This window comes from Natator depressus, chromosome 9, assembly GCF_965152275.1.
Source record: "Natator depressus isolate rNatDep1 chromosome 9, rNatDep2.hap1, whole genome shotgun sequence".
Lineage (NCBI taxonomy): Eukaryota > Metazoa > Chordata > Testudines > Cheloniidae > Natator > Natator depressus.
In genome coordinates this window covers 83,850,711-83,867,454 of record NC_134242.1, presented here as the reverse complement: position 1 = coordinate 83,867,454, position 16,744 = coordinate 83,850,711, and the positions used below count along the sequence as shown (strand labels likewise).

The 16,744-nt window shown below is 39.6% G+C and overlaps 2 protein-coding genes across 3 annotated transcripts in view; one reads left to right on the top strand and one right to left on the bottom strand.

The window, feature by feature from the left end:
- The window catches only part of COL4A5 (collagen type IV alpha 5 chain), a 147,857-nt gene extending 141,420 nt beyond the window's left edge, over positions 1-6,437 (top strand). Inside the window, exons 49-51 of one of the 2 annotated variants that reach the window (XM_074962487.1) lie at positions 2,062-2,176; positions 2,492-2,664; positions 4,977-6,437. In XM_074962487.1, coding sequence (XP_074818588.1) covers positions 2,062-2,176; positions 2,492-2,664; positions 4,977-5,058 — 370 coding nt within the window. In that variant the 3' untranslated portion in view covers positions 5,059-6,437. The remainder of the gene's footprint in view (positions 1-2,061; positions 2,177-2,491; positions 2,665-4,976) is intronic. The other variant, XM_074962488.1, reaches the window with a different exon arrangement.
- A 7,546-nt stretch (positions 6,438-13,983) lies between these two features.
- The window catches only part of IRS4 (insulin receptor substrate 4), a 32,115-nt gene continuing 29,354 nt past the window's right edge, over positions 13,984-16,744 (bottom strand). The window contains exon 2 of the mRNA XM_074962486.1: positions 13,984-15,644. Within this exon, the coding sequence (XP_074818587.1) occupies positions 15,640-15,644 (5 nt within the window). The 3' untranslated portion in view covers positions 13,984-15,639. The remainder of the gene's footprint in view (positions 15,645-16,744) is intronic.

Genomic DNA, 16,744 nt, shown 5'->3' with positions numbered 1-16,744 from the left:
GACAGGGGTAAGGGGGCGCATGAGATAAAAAGTAAAAACTGCTTTCAGCACCCCCACTATTAAAAGTGTTCCAGCACCACTGCCCACTGTAGATACTTTCAAAGATGCTGCCTGGTCGTCTGTGCACACCTTTTCCCACCACTATGCTAATTGTGCAAGCTTCCATAGCAGATGCAGCCTTTGGTGCGGCTGTCCTCTAAACTGTACTAGATCCTTCTCTTTAGCACCCACCTCTGTAGTTGGAGGACTGCTTGGGAATCACCTAAAGCGGAGCACACACAGGGACAACTACTCGAAGAAGGAGAGGTTAATTATCTGTACAGTAACTGCAGTTCTTTGAGATGTTTTGTCCCTATGGGTACTCCATTGCCTGCCCTCCATCCCCTCTACACTGTAGTCCTTGCCATGCCAGATTTTATAGTTGAGAAGGAACTGGAGCAGCAGCAGTTCTGCCTTCCCCTATATGTCCTTGAATTAAAGCACAAGGATTTATAGGGCAGAGGCACAGATCCACAGACACTGCTACCAGAAATCTCTGATGGAAAGTACCCATAGGGACAAATCATCTGAGTGAACTCCAGTTACTGTACTAGTCAATAACATCTCCAAAAATGAGTTTTCACTATTAGATTTGTGCAAATATTACTGGGCCAATTTCTGCCACTGCTGATGTAGATACAACTCCACATGAGGATAATGGGAGGTGAAGCCATGTAACAGAGCAAAAATTGGGCTTGAGTGTCCAGCTAATCATAGGTGCTGGAACTAGGGGTGCGGATGGTGCTGCAGCACCCCCTCACTTAAAGTGCTTTCCACTATATACAGGATTTACAGTTTGGTTCAATGGCTCACAGCACCCCCACTATACAAATTATTCCAGCACCCCTGGAGCTAATAATTAATTAGAATGAAAGTGCAAGAACATCTGTCTTTACGGTCACTGTTTCAAATCTTGCCCATATCCGTAGTGTCACTGTCTTTCAGCAATTGTTTGTATGGTCTAGATCAGTGGTTCTCAAAGCCAGTCCGCCGCTTGTTCAGGGAAAGCCCCTGGCGGGCTGGACCGGTTTGTTTACCTGCCGCGTCCGCAGGTTCGGCTGATTGCGGCTCCCACTGGCTCCTGGTTCACCGCTCCAGGCCAATGGGGGCTGCAGGAAGCAGCACGGGCCAAGGGACGTGCTGGCCGCCCTTCCCACAGCCCCCATTGGCCCGGAGCGGCGAACTGCTGCCAGTGGGAGCCGCGATCAGACGAACCTGTGGACGCGGCAGGTAAACAAACCGGTCCGGCCCGCCAGGGGCTTTCCCTGAACAAGCGGCGGACCGGCTTTGAGAACCACTGGTCTAGATGAGATAAGTTGACATTTGGAGTCTATTACTTTGTGGCTTTTATGATTTGGATACAAACTCACTATGACTGGCATACTTGTTAGCAGTCTCAGATGACAAGCTAATGACTGAGGGCCTGATCCAATGCCCATTTAAGTAGTTGGGAATCTTTCAATGGCCTTTGGATCACGCTCAAATTATTCTGAAGACTGAACTCCACGTTCTGACCTGTGGCACTGTTCCCTTGAAATCAGGATTCGTGCACAACAGAAAGGTAGTGTGGCAAGCTAGTTCTACCGCTATGTATTTTACCTATTATGTGGAAAACCAAAGGATGTTAGCTTTCAGTACTGTCAGTCTGGCACCTTTTAAGGAGTCTATTGTACTATGTATTTTTAAACAGAGATCTCCCAATTTCACCTGTGTAAGTAGTGATTGATTGGGCTCACTAAAAGTTAGGTTTTTTTATAGGTACTCAATGCAATTAGATACAAAAAAAATTCTGATCTATATTCCTATTTGTTTCACTGATGCTGTGGGAAATTCTGCATACATATAAAACTGTTTGAGGGGTGCAGTAGATCTAAATATTTACAGCAGCCTTTCTTACATTATTTTTTTCCCAGTTTTTCCTGTCATTTCTCTAAATTCTCCTGAAATAAAATTAGTATTTGGCTTACTTAATACGTTATTGTAATGGCGTGATGTTTCTTTTATACCTCTCCTCATGTTCAGATGTGCAGTATGTGAAGCTCCTGCCATGGTTATAGCTGTCCATAGTCAGACCATTCAAATTCCGTCATGTCCACAAGGCTGGGACTCTCTTTGGATTGGTTATTCTTTCATGATGGTAAGGGCCTCCTCCTCTCTCTCCAAATTTACTGTTAACTGTTTGTGGCTTGTACTAGCTACTTCGGGATTTTCTGTTACAAAAAACAGTTTGTACCATTAAAATGATATTTACCTATTGCTGCCAACTATGGTAACAGAGATCAGTTATTTCCCAAAATTCAGATGCCACTGTAATCAGTAATCCTAGGTAAACGTTATCTACAGCATTGTCTTAACAAACAGGAAAAAAGAATTAACTTGATTTTTTGAAACAGGGTGACTTCTTCTAGTGCTTATGGATCCCAATTTAACTTACAAGTTGTTTCTTTTCTAGCACACAAGTGCTGGTGCAGAGGGCTCTGGACAGGCCTTGGCATCCCCAGGTTCCTGTTTGGAAGAATTCCGTTCAGCTCCTTTTATTGAGTGTCATGGTCGTGGTACTTGTAATTACTACGCCAATTCATACAGTTTCTGGCTGGCAACTGTAGAGATATCAGAAATGTTTAGGTAAGAGAGCTTATTTCTTGCACATCACTTATTGTGTACTGAATGCATTGGAAATTGCATTTATTTTCTAAGGACAAATGGTGATTTAGATCCTTATTTGACGACTTAATTAATCCTTGTAAAACTGGTAATTTTTGCCTTTTCCCTCATCTAAATGTGTGTGTCATGCTTTCTAAGACCAGTTTTCCAGGAATTTGTTTACTTGGGAAAATCTTTTACATCTTGTCCGAACTTGTTGGGGTGCATTCTATTGGCTGTTTTGCAAGGACTCAGAGCTACTTTCTCCCCACCCTTACTTACATTGACCAGTAGCTTATTCCAAAAGTAGTCCCATTGTAATGAGACTATATCAAAGCGTGATGTATTTATTCAATGTGAGTAACGATGTCACAGTCTGACACTGAATGATCATTTTTGTGTTTTTTCTTGACATTTAGACAGACTCAGATATCTCAAATGTTGTTTGCAGGAGTACAGGCATGAAATCCTGGCCCCACTGACGTCAGTGGAAGGTTTGCCATCGACTTCTCTGGGGCCATGATTTCACCTTAGGATTTTGCAAACTCTTCAGACTTGTACTCTTATCACTTCCTTCACAAGTTTAGAGTGGTACCATTGTTCTATGGAAAAATAACTTGCTTTCATAGAAACAAATTTTATAACCGAATGGTGACTTTTCTCTCAAATGAAAATTAACAAGTTCTGACTGCAGCTTATATTGAAAAATGACAGCTGTCGACTTCACAAATGTTGCACAATGAGCTTTATCCACAAAATGTGTTATACAACGTTAGTGGGTATCTACAACATGGAAATCAAGTTACTTCCAATTATAACACCGAAGTAGTACCATTTATTTTTGTATTAGGCAGTCATTATACCATTGGTTTGCAGTTTGGCTGATCAGTGGTAATTAACATGTTGTCCTGACCAGTAATAACCCTCATGCATCTTTTAATCTCCTCTTCTTCCTTATCATCATTCACTATTTTCAATCTCACCCAAACTTAGCTTTCTGTTTATTTCTCCTTTTCAAAAATGTGTTTATACCGTTCACTTGAAAGAAGTGGACTACTCATATGTGACCAAGTAATGACAGTCTTGCATGTGATGGCAGGGGCAAGGCTCAACAGCCAGGGGTTCACTTCCAGTTTCTTTCAGGAATATAAGCTCATGCTTCAGGGTTTCAGCCGGCCATCTGCAGGGGTCAGGAAGAGATTCTTTCCCCCACTCCAGTGTGTGGTGTTTTGCTTTGTTTTATTTTTTAAATCTCCTTTCTCTGAAGCATCAGGGCTGGCCACAGCTGGAGATGACATTGGATTGAGAGAGTCAGACCTCTGAGGTGGCACCGAGCATTCTGTCTCTCAGGTGCTTGGCTGGCAGGTTCCTGTTCACACACTCACGGTCTAACTGATCACCATATGTGGGGACATAAAGGAATTTTCCAAGTCAGATTGGCAGTGACCGTGGGGATTTTTTGCCTTCCTATGCAGGGCGTGGGTATGGTTCACTTGCCAGGGTTATCTAGATATATCTCACTTTATTATAGTTTCCCTGCCATTGTGGGCTCTCCAGAACTGGTGCATCTCGGTCCCGCCTACAGGCGGATAGTAGTCTAGCCTCCTGTGAGCTATAAAACTTTGGTCTAATTTTGGTTGTTCGGTTTAGTGTCCAAGTGCTGGGTGCCATTGGTGGCCGGTGATATATAGAAGGTCAGGCAGATGATCTGGTGGTCTCTTCTGGCCTTAAACTTTATGACCTAGTTGGACTTTTTTTATATAATCACTAATGTACGTACCCTTACACAATGGAAGGAAATAATTTGTTAAATCTGTCATCTTTACATTTTCACCTCATTGGACAGTGACATTTTATTATGAAATAATTCCATTCAAATGAGAAGTCAAAAGTTTACAGATGTAAAGTCTTCCATGTTTTTTTGGGGTGGGGGCGAGAGGGGATAGATCATGTTGTATTTTGTAATTGCCCAACAAATGTCATTTCTAAAAGACACCCTTTACTCAAATCGATGTTTGTGGACTGCCCCCAACTGTCTGGCATGTTGGGCTGATGTAGTTTGCTGGCACAACACCTTCTACCTATTGAAATACTGGTCTAAAACAAACAACTCATGAGGGATTTTAGGGAGAGTAATGAAATAAGTGCTTGATCAAGGAAGGTGCTAAGCACATGCAGTTCCCTTTCAGGAAGGCACTTAACCACATCCTTAAGTCCACTCAGCACCTTTCAAGTCCAGGCTCCTGTAAGCATAAGAAAAGCTAACCTTGTGTGTTTGTGTTTCCATCAACCAGTAAACCTCAGTCAGAGACATTGAAAGCTGGAGACCTGAGGACACGTATTAGTCGTTGTCAAGTTTGTATGAAGAGGACGTAACATCTTGGAGAATTTTTGTAAAACAATGAGAATTCCTAGGGTGCACTGTCCTCCAGCTGTAACAATGGTGCTACTGTGCAGAAAGAAAAAAAAACAACAAAAAACAAATCCAAACTGTTTTAAAAGTGCAGATTCAGATGTACCTCACCAAAGTGCCAAACAAGGCTGTCTGGTGCATATTTGACAAAAGGACTAAGACAAAGGAATTGATCTCTTGGAAATGGAAAAGACGCTTGAGGTTCATAAAGGATCAGAAGATGAAGTTTTAATTTTGCTCCTAGTACCAAAATGGCACTTTTTTGATCAACCAAGAGAAAAACAACAAAATACAACGCACTGAGTATGTTTAAAATAACAAGACTGCAGTTTTGAAAAACACTTTTTCATGGTGCTACTAACCCTACTGTATCCCAGGTTTTTAATATGAAATGTTAAGCTTATTCTCTTTGTAAGTAATGAAATGTGTATATTGTGTAAACACCTTTTTAATTCAAACCTTCAATTATTTAGGCACAAATCAGCCTAAAATCACTCTTCACAAAAAGTGTATTAAAGACAAGTTTAAATTTACAGCAGTATTTTATATAAAATCAAGGGCAATGGAGAGAATCTATACCTCTTACACCAAACTACTACTGATTTTTAAAGTTTTGTTTCCTCCCTCAAGTTCCAATCTGAGTTTATTTGGGGAATGTACAATACTTCTCTAGTCATTTTGATCAGGGTTTTAAATGTTTATACTTACACCATGCTATCAATGGTGTTATTTGTGCTTAGAAATCCAAACCATTTTAAAAGGATTTTTTTATTCTGTGAAAATATGTGAAATGATTATCCATATCCTATGTCTTTTTTTTAAATGAAAACAAGTCATATTCATGATTTAGTAGTAACCAGTTTGCTTCAGCAAAAAATACCCCTTGGAAATATCAAATTGCCAAAGCATTTAAGGTTATGCTTCCAAAAACTTTCTTTGCTCCGAAGTGGTGTCATGTATATTATCCAGAATAGCTGTACACTCTGAAAAAACTGAAATAAAGCAAAAACTGGCTAAAACCAATCTTTTTCATATTTATAAATGTATCCTCTAATCATTCTTATGTGATTTATATACATCCATGATGGATTTATACCAGGCAACAGTTTTTGTGTATGTATAATTCAATAAAGGCCGTGAAAGGTCATAGAGCTCCTTGTTTCTTGCATCAGTATATAAGAATCCTACTGTATCTGTCCTAGATTGTCACACGTTTTGCAATAGTTGCAAAGAAGTGATCAAATTTTGTATACACAACTGTTTGTGCTTGTTTGATTTCTGTGGTCAATACTGTTTCTTGCATTTATGTGTAAGCATTTAGCACTCCCCAACAAAGGAAGTGAGACTGTGCGTTTTCCAGGTGATCAGCCTTCCTTGATGTATTAATTGTATTTTCCCACCTTCACCATTCATTAGGACAAATGTAGCCTGAGAATTAATGTATTGCTTTATAAAAGTGAAGTATATTTCAGCTTATTTTGAGTAATGCTAACTAATTATCAGTGACATCTGGCTAATGGCTGTTCTGCCTCTGAATTTCTGATGCCAGCTATACATTAGGCTTGCAGCCACTCAAAATATATATATATATATATATAATCTATCCCTGCTGAAAACTGAGACATAGAAATGAGTTACTAGGCGAGGTGGCAAAGGTTAATAAAATGAGATAAGTGGAGGATTAACAGCATTTGTGTAAATATGAAAATGGCAATTATACAAAGGTTTACTCTAAAATATAATAGTGTGTTTTTAAACGTTAACGTAGTCTATGTACGCCTCATGATTTGTTTATACATATATAACATTGGGGTATTGGGCCTGTAATACAGCCACAAGGCTCATATCTACCCTTTTGTGAGTTGCCTGCAAATCCACGATGGTAGAGAGTGAACGAATCAACCAAACATTCCCTTCTACTTATTTTATTTGGTTGATCTTACATGTAAAGAAACAAAACTGAACCAGCTGCTGCTAACCCCAAACTAGAAAACTGTTAACTAAAGATGACATCAAATCCCAACTCCTGTCTACCTCCCCGAGAACTAGGGTTAAATAGATGGGCCTCGATCTTTTGGGCCTGGCACAATACGTTTGAGACTATTTATACCAACACAGCTTGAGTGCTTGTACTGATCACAGCTGTGTTGCAGTCCAGCACAGGCAGAGTGGCAGGTTCCCACATAAAAGAACTTGAGACAGATGAAAAGCAGATCCTTCCTACATTACGGAGTCTTGGTTTCCACAATGACATTTCCTGTGGCTGTTGGACTGTGCATGCTCTTCCTAGGATCCTGCTAGCATTACTATATTCTGTGTCATGAGCTCATGCATCCTCTAGAGCATGTAAACGTCTCAGTGAATACTAGAGCAGCAATTTTCAGCATAAATTATAGTCCCTGCTGTAACAATGTATAGAACAGCTATTCCTTGATTCCTAGCGCTGTGAGTGTGTCAAATTCCTTACTATCACAGAACTGCTAGGTAACCAAAATAAAAGAGAGGGATGTGGAGCAGCTGCATGCTGGTGGATGCTGCTGCATGGCTGCCTCTCCTGTGCATGAGCTGCCCGATTCCATTTTGCATGTTGCTGCTGCCATGCAGTACAGAAAAGCTCTTGGATCTTAATAAAATCCATGGTGAGGTTTCCAGCAAGCTGTTCTCAGCATTGCTCTATTAAGAAACAACAGTCTAGAAAGGGAAGATGGTCTTGTAGTTACGGCAGTAGGCTAAGATCTGGGAGTTCTTCATTCAATTCCCACCTCTTCCATATACTATTCCCTGTGTTACCTTAGGCAAGTCCCTTAATCTCTCTGGGCCTCAATTTCTCATTTGTAAAATGGGGATAATTCTTGTTTTCCACATCTTTTGTCTTATGCACTTAATTTGTAAGCTCTTTGGGGAGAGGCTCCTTATGTATGTGCAAAACCTACAATAGGTGCTCAATCCTGGCTGGGGCCTCTGGGTGTACCGTAATATAAATACAACTGGCAAAACCTTCTGTTCTGCAGATTTTTGATATTACAAGTGGAACAATCCTTTGACCTGCAGGGTGTTCGGAGACAAATCCGCACTGCCAAAACTGCCTTTATCATTTTTTTCCCCCAGGTTGGCTTCAGAATCCAAAAGGACCCACTTTTCAGGTCAGATGTGGGCAAAAACTTGTGAAAACGTGTATATAGTTTTGGTGCTGCTAGACCTGTGCTCAAGCCTTAGAATGGCCTCAAACCCAAATTGCAGCCTAAAGGTACTCTTGGATTTAAATACTACCACTCCACCCCCTCTGTAATTAAAAATGTTCTGAGTTAGGATTCCAGATTTGAGAGCATTTAAGGTAATTGTTTTTCTCAAGTAATTCAGTCTTGTAACTGAAGCAGTTGCGTTGGCTGTATTCACATAGAGCCTGGTCTATTCCTAGTTTACCTTCAGTAGTAATTATGTGGAAACTGGTTTAGGAGACAGATGATCCTTTATACAAATTGTACATGGATAAGATTTGTGTGCTAACCACATGAGGGCACTATAAGCTTTCAAAGATAATTTAAGAAAAGTTGAGTGCCTACATCAGCAATGGTTTTAACAAAAATATATCAAAATATGGAGGATGTAGATTAACTTTCTTTGCTCAATGTTTGTTTCACGTGCTTTTAAAGGTGAATTGCAAGCAGTTTGTCGAATGGATTGAATTGGTGTCCAACTTCATAATAGAATTGCTGCAAACTAGGCTGACTTGCTAAAGTATAACTTGTATAATACTAACATGTAAATCTTTAAAACACTAACAGAGGGAGGCTAGCCCCTGCCACTCTGTTGTACTCTTAAGTGTCAAAGTTGCACATGGGCCTCTGTCCTTACTGTCTTTCCTAGTAATGAGATTCCTGTGTTAATCTTTGTACCAAAGCTGTATATTGGCTGTCTGTACCTTTAGGCTATTTCATGGGTATGGAGTGAGATTGATTTATACATCATACTTTGATGGTACGGTTCTCTGAAATTCTTCAAAGTGGAAGTCTGAGAAATATTTCAGAACCGTTTGACTTAGGATAGACTAGAACAGTGTATATGGACTATGGACTTTGGATTTAAGGACTTCTAGACATGTAGCCAGTGAAAACTGACATCCCCTACGCCAAAGGCCACTACAGTCTAATGGTAGGGTTTCATCACTTTTATTCGTTTTTTTTTTTAAAGGTACAACTTTAAAAAATATTTCCTCTTTTAACCTTACAAATGTCAAAATGCTCATAGGTCAATGTGTCCAAAAGATCTGAGATCTCAAAAGAGCATTACCTTTTATATGTGTTTGTTTAAATTGTATGGTATTTCCTAATATGCATGCTAGTAGCATGAGTCAGTGTGCTGCCCACATTGTAGAGAAGTCTCTTTTGTGGGGCACCAGTGAGGGAAGTTCATTTTGCTAGATTTAGAACTCTTCTACTTTGAGCAATATATAGTTGTAACACAGATCTTTCCCAGCAGCAACCTATGGTTTACACAACCCCTGTGGCTGGGGCTGTAATACTGTTGCTGCTATGGCTACCTCCACTACAAGCACAAGCTAGGAATTGTGCAAGAAAGATTGTGATATTCTAGTCTTGAGGAGTGTTTTATTGACAAAAAGCAGGACAACGTTGCTAAGGAAAGGTAGTAGTGATCAGCTTAGAAGAGCAGTAATGGAATATAAAGCCTTTCAAAACATCAGATAAAACTTGAAATGTGAGGGATGGGTGATGAAATCGGTCATTGTAGCAAACTAGTGATCACATCATAAACCAACTACAATTGGCAGGGGGATAAGGATTAACTGTTAGGTAAATCAAACTATGCTATTAGTCCTAAAAGTAACCCTTGCGGCTTTTAGCTGAAGTGCAGGGCACAGATGTTAAACTGGAGCCTTCTGTGGGTTCACTACTCTCTGTCTCTCCCCTTTAAAGATACGAATTTAGATTAACTTGATATTATGAGGAAAAACACATCTGACCTAGGTATACATAAAATACTAGTTGAGGGGGTGGTTTGCCATGACTGAACTGAGGCTTTCCAACGCTCTTACTATACTAGTAAGATGTCCTGAGCTCTGAAACCTAGACTACAATTACAAGTTCCTGGCCCTCTCTGAGATGTTCCTTTATGGTCTGTTGCAATTGAGGGAAGGAGAAACTATTGTTTAAAGGCACCATCTATTGTTAATGGAAAAAAGAGGGGAAGAGAATATGGACATAAGTTTTCTCTAGTCTATCAAGCACGATTCACTGGAATTTGAAGGCCACCTTTTTCCTTCCCAAAACCTGGAGAAGTCACAGGCAGAAAATAAGCACCGAGAATTGCCAAATATAGGAATTTTAAGGTTGTTCAGTACTTCACTATTTTTCTACCAATTGTACATGACCTATCCTGCCACACTGTAAGTATCTCTTCACTTAACTATTTCTGTAACAGAGATGCTGTATGTGTACTAGAGCTGCTCAAAAGAATTTTTCAACCAAAAGGCAACTTTTTTCCTTTGCAAAAGTGTAACCATTTTTAAAATGTGTAGCTTCGTCTTCCACTCCTAGATATGAAAGTAGTGACTAACTGTCTTCTGGTTTTGATCGAGGACTTTCCCTTGTTTCAAAGCTGATAGTTTTGTCTACTTTACCCAGCCAGAGGGTTGGTCCTTGAAAGACTAAAGCATTTAACACAGTTCAGGTCCAATGAGCCCTTTAAGGTACCTTAAGTAGTTACTTTGTATGGGACTGTTGCAACAGTCTTTATGCTATTTGGATAATTTTCACTGTTTGTTTACTTTTGGTATGACTGCTTGTGCCACATACTAGAAGTACTGTTTCCTTTTTCTTCCACAACAGGGGCTGCTTGCTGTAAAATGAGGCCCTGAATAAGGAGCCTAGTTAGGATAATTATTGTCTTACAAAAACTTGGTTAGAGGGACTTAAACTTACTTTCAGGAGTTAGTTTAATGCATTAATATTTTGAACAAAGGGAGTATGACTTGAATTGAGTATTTAAAAAGTTCTGCAGTTACAGACCCTGATCTTAGAAATGTTACTTTTAGAAGTCAAATTCATGGTGAAAGATAAAGAATTTAGTGTCTGATTAATGAGTCTACCAATATATATGCTATATTAAACTAAGTTCTTGCTTCAGTAAATATATGCAGGGATAGGAAATTTAAGAAAGTATGAAATTAGGTGTAGTATCAAAAAGTCCTCATTTAGGTTGTTTTCACTGTAAAAAATAACCTATAGAAAATCAGCAGTAATACCAGTGCTTGCTTTGTACAACCAGGTGCTGAAGAAAGCTAGCCCACTTTCCATGACATTTCTGAGAATTCCATCATATGTTGCAGAGGAGCGGTTGTCAACCCACAACCCAATTAGCACACACCTGTGGCCCAGCTCAGCTGTGTGTGATCCCTGGGGGCGGGGTCCACGCTGCCCCACTGCCTAGCGTGGGGTGTCAGGCTCCTGGCTGGCCCTGCAGGGTCAGGGCTCCCCACCAGCTGCGGGGATTCAGGGCACCAGCCTGGCCCCGCAAGCTCCAGAGTCTGGGGCAGCCATGTGACTGAGAAGCAGGGCAAGCAGCCGGCCTGCCCCGTGAGCTCCAGGGCACCTGGCCTGGTCTGTGGCAGCTGCCTGGCCCTGCAAGCTCTGGTGTCTGGGGCAGCCACATGACAGGGGTCTGGGGCAGCTGCCCACCCCTGCAGGAGAACTGGCAGGCAGCCAGACCACCATTAGTAGCAGGGGTCCTGGGGTAGGGGCAGCTGCCCACAGAGCAGCATCCATGGTTGGGGGTCTGAGCTCCACTGCTCTGCCATCCAGCCACTGTGGGCCACATATGCAGCCCACAATATTTAATATGTTGAGAACCACTGTTGTAGAGAATACTACATGTTCTACTACTGATCATAAGAATGACCATGCTGGGTTAGACCAAGATCCACCTAGCCCCGTATCCTGTCTTCTGACAGTAGCCAATGTCAGGTGCTTCAGAGCAAATGAACAGAACAGGCAATCAATCCCCCATCCTTCACTCCCAGCTCCTTGCAAACAGAGGCTAGGGACACTCAGAGCATGGGGTTACATGCCTGCCCCTCCTGGCTAAGAGTGAGCGATGCACCTATCCTCCATGAACTTATCTAGTTTTTTTTTTTTAACCCTGTTGCAGTTTTGGCCTTCACAACATCCCCTGGCAAAGAGTTCCACAGGTTGACTAATATGAAGTACTTCCTTTTATTTTTAAACTTGCTCCCTATTAATTTCATTGTATGAGCCCTACTTCTTGTGTTATGTGAAAGAGCACTTCCTTATTCATTTTTTCCACACCAATAAAGATTTGATAAACCTCTAGCATATTCCCACTTTAATCATCTCTTTTCTAAGCTGAAAAGACCCTGTCCTTCTGATCTCACCTCACATGGTAGCTGTTTCATATCCCTAAATAATTTTTGTTGCCTGTCTCTGTCCCTTTTCCAATATATCTTTCTGAGATGGGATGATCAGATGTGCATGCACTATTCAAAATGTGGGCATACCATGGATTTGTAGAGGCACTGATATTTTCTGTCTTATCTATCCCTTTCCTAATGGTTCCTAACATTGTTAGCTTTTCTGACCGATACTGCACACTGAGCAAATGTTTTCAGAGAACTATCCATAATGACTTTGAGTAGCAACAGCTAATTTAGACCCCATCATTTTGTATGTATAGTTGGGATTATGTTTTCCAATGTGCATTACTTTACATTTATCAACACTGGGCAACAAAATGGCAGAGGAAATTAAGTCACCCAGTTTTAGGAGAGCCTTTGTAACTCTTCACAGTCTGCTTGGAATTATTTTAAGTAATTTTGTATCATTTAAGAATTTTGCCACCTCACTGTTTACCCCATTTTCCAGATCATTTATGAATATGTTCAATAGCACTGGTCCCAGTACAGCCCTCTGGGGGACATGAATATGTCCCCACTACTAACAGACATGTCTATCAATGAGCAAAGAAGTCTACAATATCAAGTTCTAGTGTAACCATTCACATTTAAGTCATTTTTCCAGAGTTAGAGAAGATTGTTGGTCTGAGATATGTTCTCCTGTAAAACTGGTTGAATCCACTCTTCAGCAATGTATAAATAGCCCTGTGATGACCAGATGCGCATACCCCTTAAAAGAAAAAAAAGATACTGGTGGGCAGGGGGAGGAGAAATTACACTTCAGCCAATAAAACAGGTTTGTACAAAAAGAAGAGACCCAGACAGCAGGAGCTACATGAACACATTTACTGCGAGTAGCTCTATGGAAAGCCAAGTCAGATAAATATAAACACTATACAGAGCTTCAAGCCAGTCTCCCAAAACCGCAAGTGCGATATGTTTTACAAAGAAAACAATGTAACAATATTTACAATGGAAGACAAAGCCAGATTAATCAGCTCAACTTTTAAACAGGGCTGAAGCAGAAATAGCAAATATAATGAACAGTTTCAACCATAGACGTTTTAGTTTGTACAGACAATAACTGTCCAATATCGAATTAAATTTACAGGACAAACATTGTTCCATCATTGGTATTTTTGTACTATACAGCAGCATAAACGGGTAGCTGGAAGGTAGTATACGTAGTGATATGTTTTACATATTCTGAAAGTGTTCTTCCAGCACAATACTGAATAAATTAGTGGCTGTAAACTAAGATTCAAAAAGATTGCATATTTATTATGCTGTACCTGTTAGTATTTGTACCACTATATTTGAGGTTACCCATTTAGTTATTTATTCAGCATTTATTAAATCAGTGCTGTATATTGTACAATGGCAGCCTCAGGACCTAATATATAAATAAGGTATGTAACATGTTCAATTTTTTCAACACAACCTTTTCTTTTCCTAATAGATGTTCTGAACTATCATCCAAATTTCAATTTGTTTGGAAGAAAAAAAAAGCTTTAAAATGACTGTCTACATATTGCCTTATTAATTTACTACGCCCAAACAAAAACTGTATGGCAAGACAGTGTCATGGTCTATAGAAGTGGTAATATTTTTTAAATGAATTATCAAAGTATGTTTAGCAGCAACTAGTAACTGTACTGACTAACTTCTCTTCCAGATTCAAGAACACAGCTGTGCTTTTAAACTCTGCAGCAAGTATTTCTTTCCTGTTAGTTTGTAAACTTATATTAAGTTTGCAAAAAGGTCTTTAATTTTGTGACATGTACATTTTAAGACTACTCAAAAATAGATTTAGGTACACATCACTCAACATCAAAACTGACAGCATCTAATTTGTTATACAAACTGTACTAGTATTTTAAAGGTTGTATGTCATGTGAGGCAGCCCTACAAAACACTTGTACAATATACAATGTAGAGGATTACCAGCTGTGTGGTGCAGTACAGCATGAGGATTTGTGTACCACTTTTAAACCCCTCATCAAGTCAGTGCCTTTTATTATTATACATTGTATGTTCCAACAACTAGTGTCATGCTTTTAAAGGTCACAGCAGTGTTAAAAGCCTAAACTGATTTGAACCAAAATCAGTAAGAGTGACGCGCCTAGCTCTAATTTTCTACAATTTATTTTTAATTTGAAATAATCATGGTTTGCAATTTTTCTTTAGGCAGAATGCATTAAGTGATAACCCAATTATTTACTTTCTCATTATGCAAAAAAAAAAAAAAAAAATGGTCCCAAATTAAAAGAGGGCTTTGGATGAAAGTAAGATCAGGTAGGGTGGTTTCTCTCTAAAAAGCTACAGCACACATCAATATTGTAAAGCAGAAGTCAAAGTTGTAAAAGACCCTGCACTTTCCCATTTGAGTGCATGAATGGAAACCTCAATTTATATTTTATAAATGTTTATAAACAAATGGACCGGGATAATTTACATGTAATCAACAAGACAACCAGCCCTTTAATCTTACCTTATACATATCAGAATTCTGAGCAACAAACTTCAGTTTAAGCTCTGACATACAATTAAAAATATTAAGCTCTGTGATCAAAAACCACCTCCTATACTATAAAGCAAAATATCAAAGAGGTATGTCCATCACAGATTTAGGTTCAGTTATGTGGTTCTCTCTCAGCCCTCTCAAAAAAAAATTTCTGACCTGCCAAAATATTTCTAAGCAATACATGTTTAAGCTAACGTACCAGAGAAACAAAACCCATATTAAATAGACTATCAGCCACCAGCTTTGACTTCTCAATATAAATAAAAACAAATTAGGGGGAGAGGCAGAGGGAAGTAAAAAGGAAGTTGTAGGAATCCCCTCTGCAGCATTCCCAATGCCTCTCAAACAAATGTGCTGCGGAAAAACAAATTCCATCACCAAAACACAGCTATGAAAAATCTTAATTCAAATTAACTCAACTATAGACAGCGGATGTCTAAGCAAAAATCATGACAATGATGTGTGTACGTCTGTGCTGGTGGAAGTGAAAGTAGCTGGCTGGAGTTGAGCTCTGCTTCCAAAAGCACCACACAGTTTCTGGAGATACCAGTAGAAAAGCCGCCTCTTCTAACAATGGTTTCCATGGCAATGCAGTCAGTCTGGAAGAAACAAAAAAAAACAGTGAGTGACACTAACAGAAAAACTATTTTCTGTTGAAAAGAGGATATGGGGTTTACCCATCAAAACAAATAACATACTGAAAGTAGGACAAAGGTGACAAGTTCTTAAAAGGGGGTTAATTAAACAGATTCCTGCTAGATTCCTCAGAAGGACTATGGGGAAATCAAAGAAGAGAATGCCTCACTTAGAGAATCCATCTCAAGCGTACACTCCTCTCATTGCCTTCTGGACAGGACTCCAAGAGTCTAGTCTATTGTGGGTAGCTAGCCCATACTATGCAGATGTGATCAATAAAGCTCATAATTACTTATGTAACTCACTACCAAATTAGAATGCTTTAAAGAGATACCTGTGATATGACAAGGATAGGTTATATACATAGTGGCCATTTATTACAAACACACAATGAAAAAGGTGACTATTAGTGGTTCTGTTCACCCAGCTATAATTAAAATTGTGCATGACTGGAGTCAAAATTAAATGTTTTTACAGCAGTTTCAAATGAGAAAGGAGAGGCCTATGACCGGTGCCCATCTTAACCCTGAGCTTTCAGAAAAATTCATTTGGTCATTAAGTTATCCTATGAGAAACACCACAGAGTTCACGTGATATTTTTTGCACTCTTCAAAACATGAATAAAGTGCAATTGATGGATGGCAGCAATACAGATAACTAAGATCTAGTTTTAGTTCAAACTATCTGAAAACATCTATTCTTAGTAAGAATTGAAGAAAGTTCTCTGGGTACAGCAAGATGGGGCACAGTAGAAATACGCAGACGTCACTGAAAAGTCATGGTGGGTGAAGGACTAAATGTTTTAATGACATGTTAAAGTGAGCATGAAGAGTTATTTAAATATCCTTCTTGCAATGTTCTGAGCATGACCCTAAATATCACGATTCTTCCCAAACCTTTCCAACACAAAAAGTCTTTCCTCCTTCACCTCTACGGGTGTAGCTGGAAATTTGCAGCTCTTCAGCCAGTCTACTAGACCTCATCTACTCCTGACACCATCCTCTTCCATCACTTTTCAAACACACTGGTGTCCTGAGCCCTAAACTCTTTTCTTGACCCTATT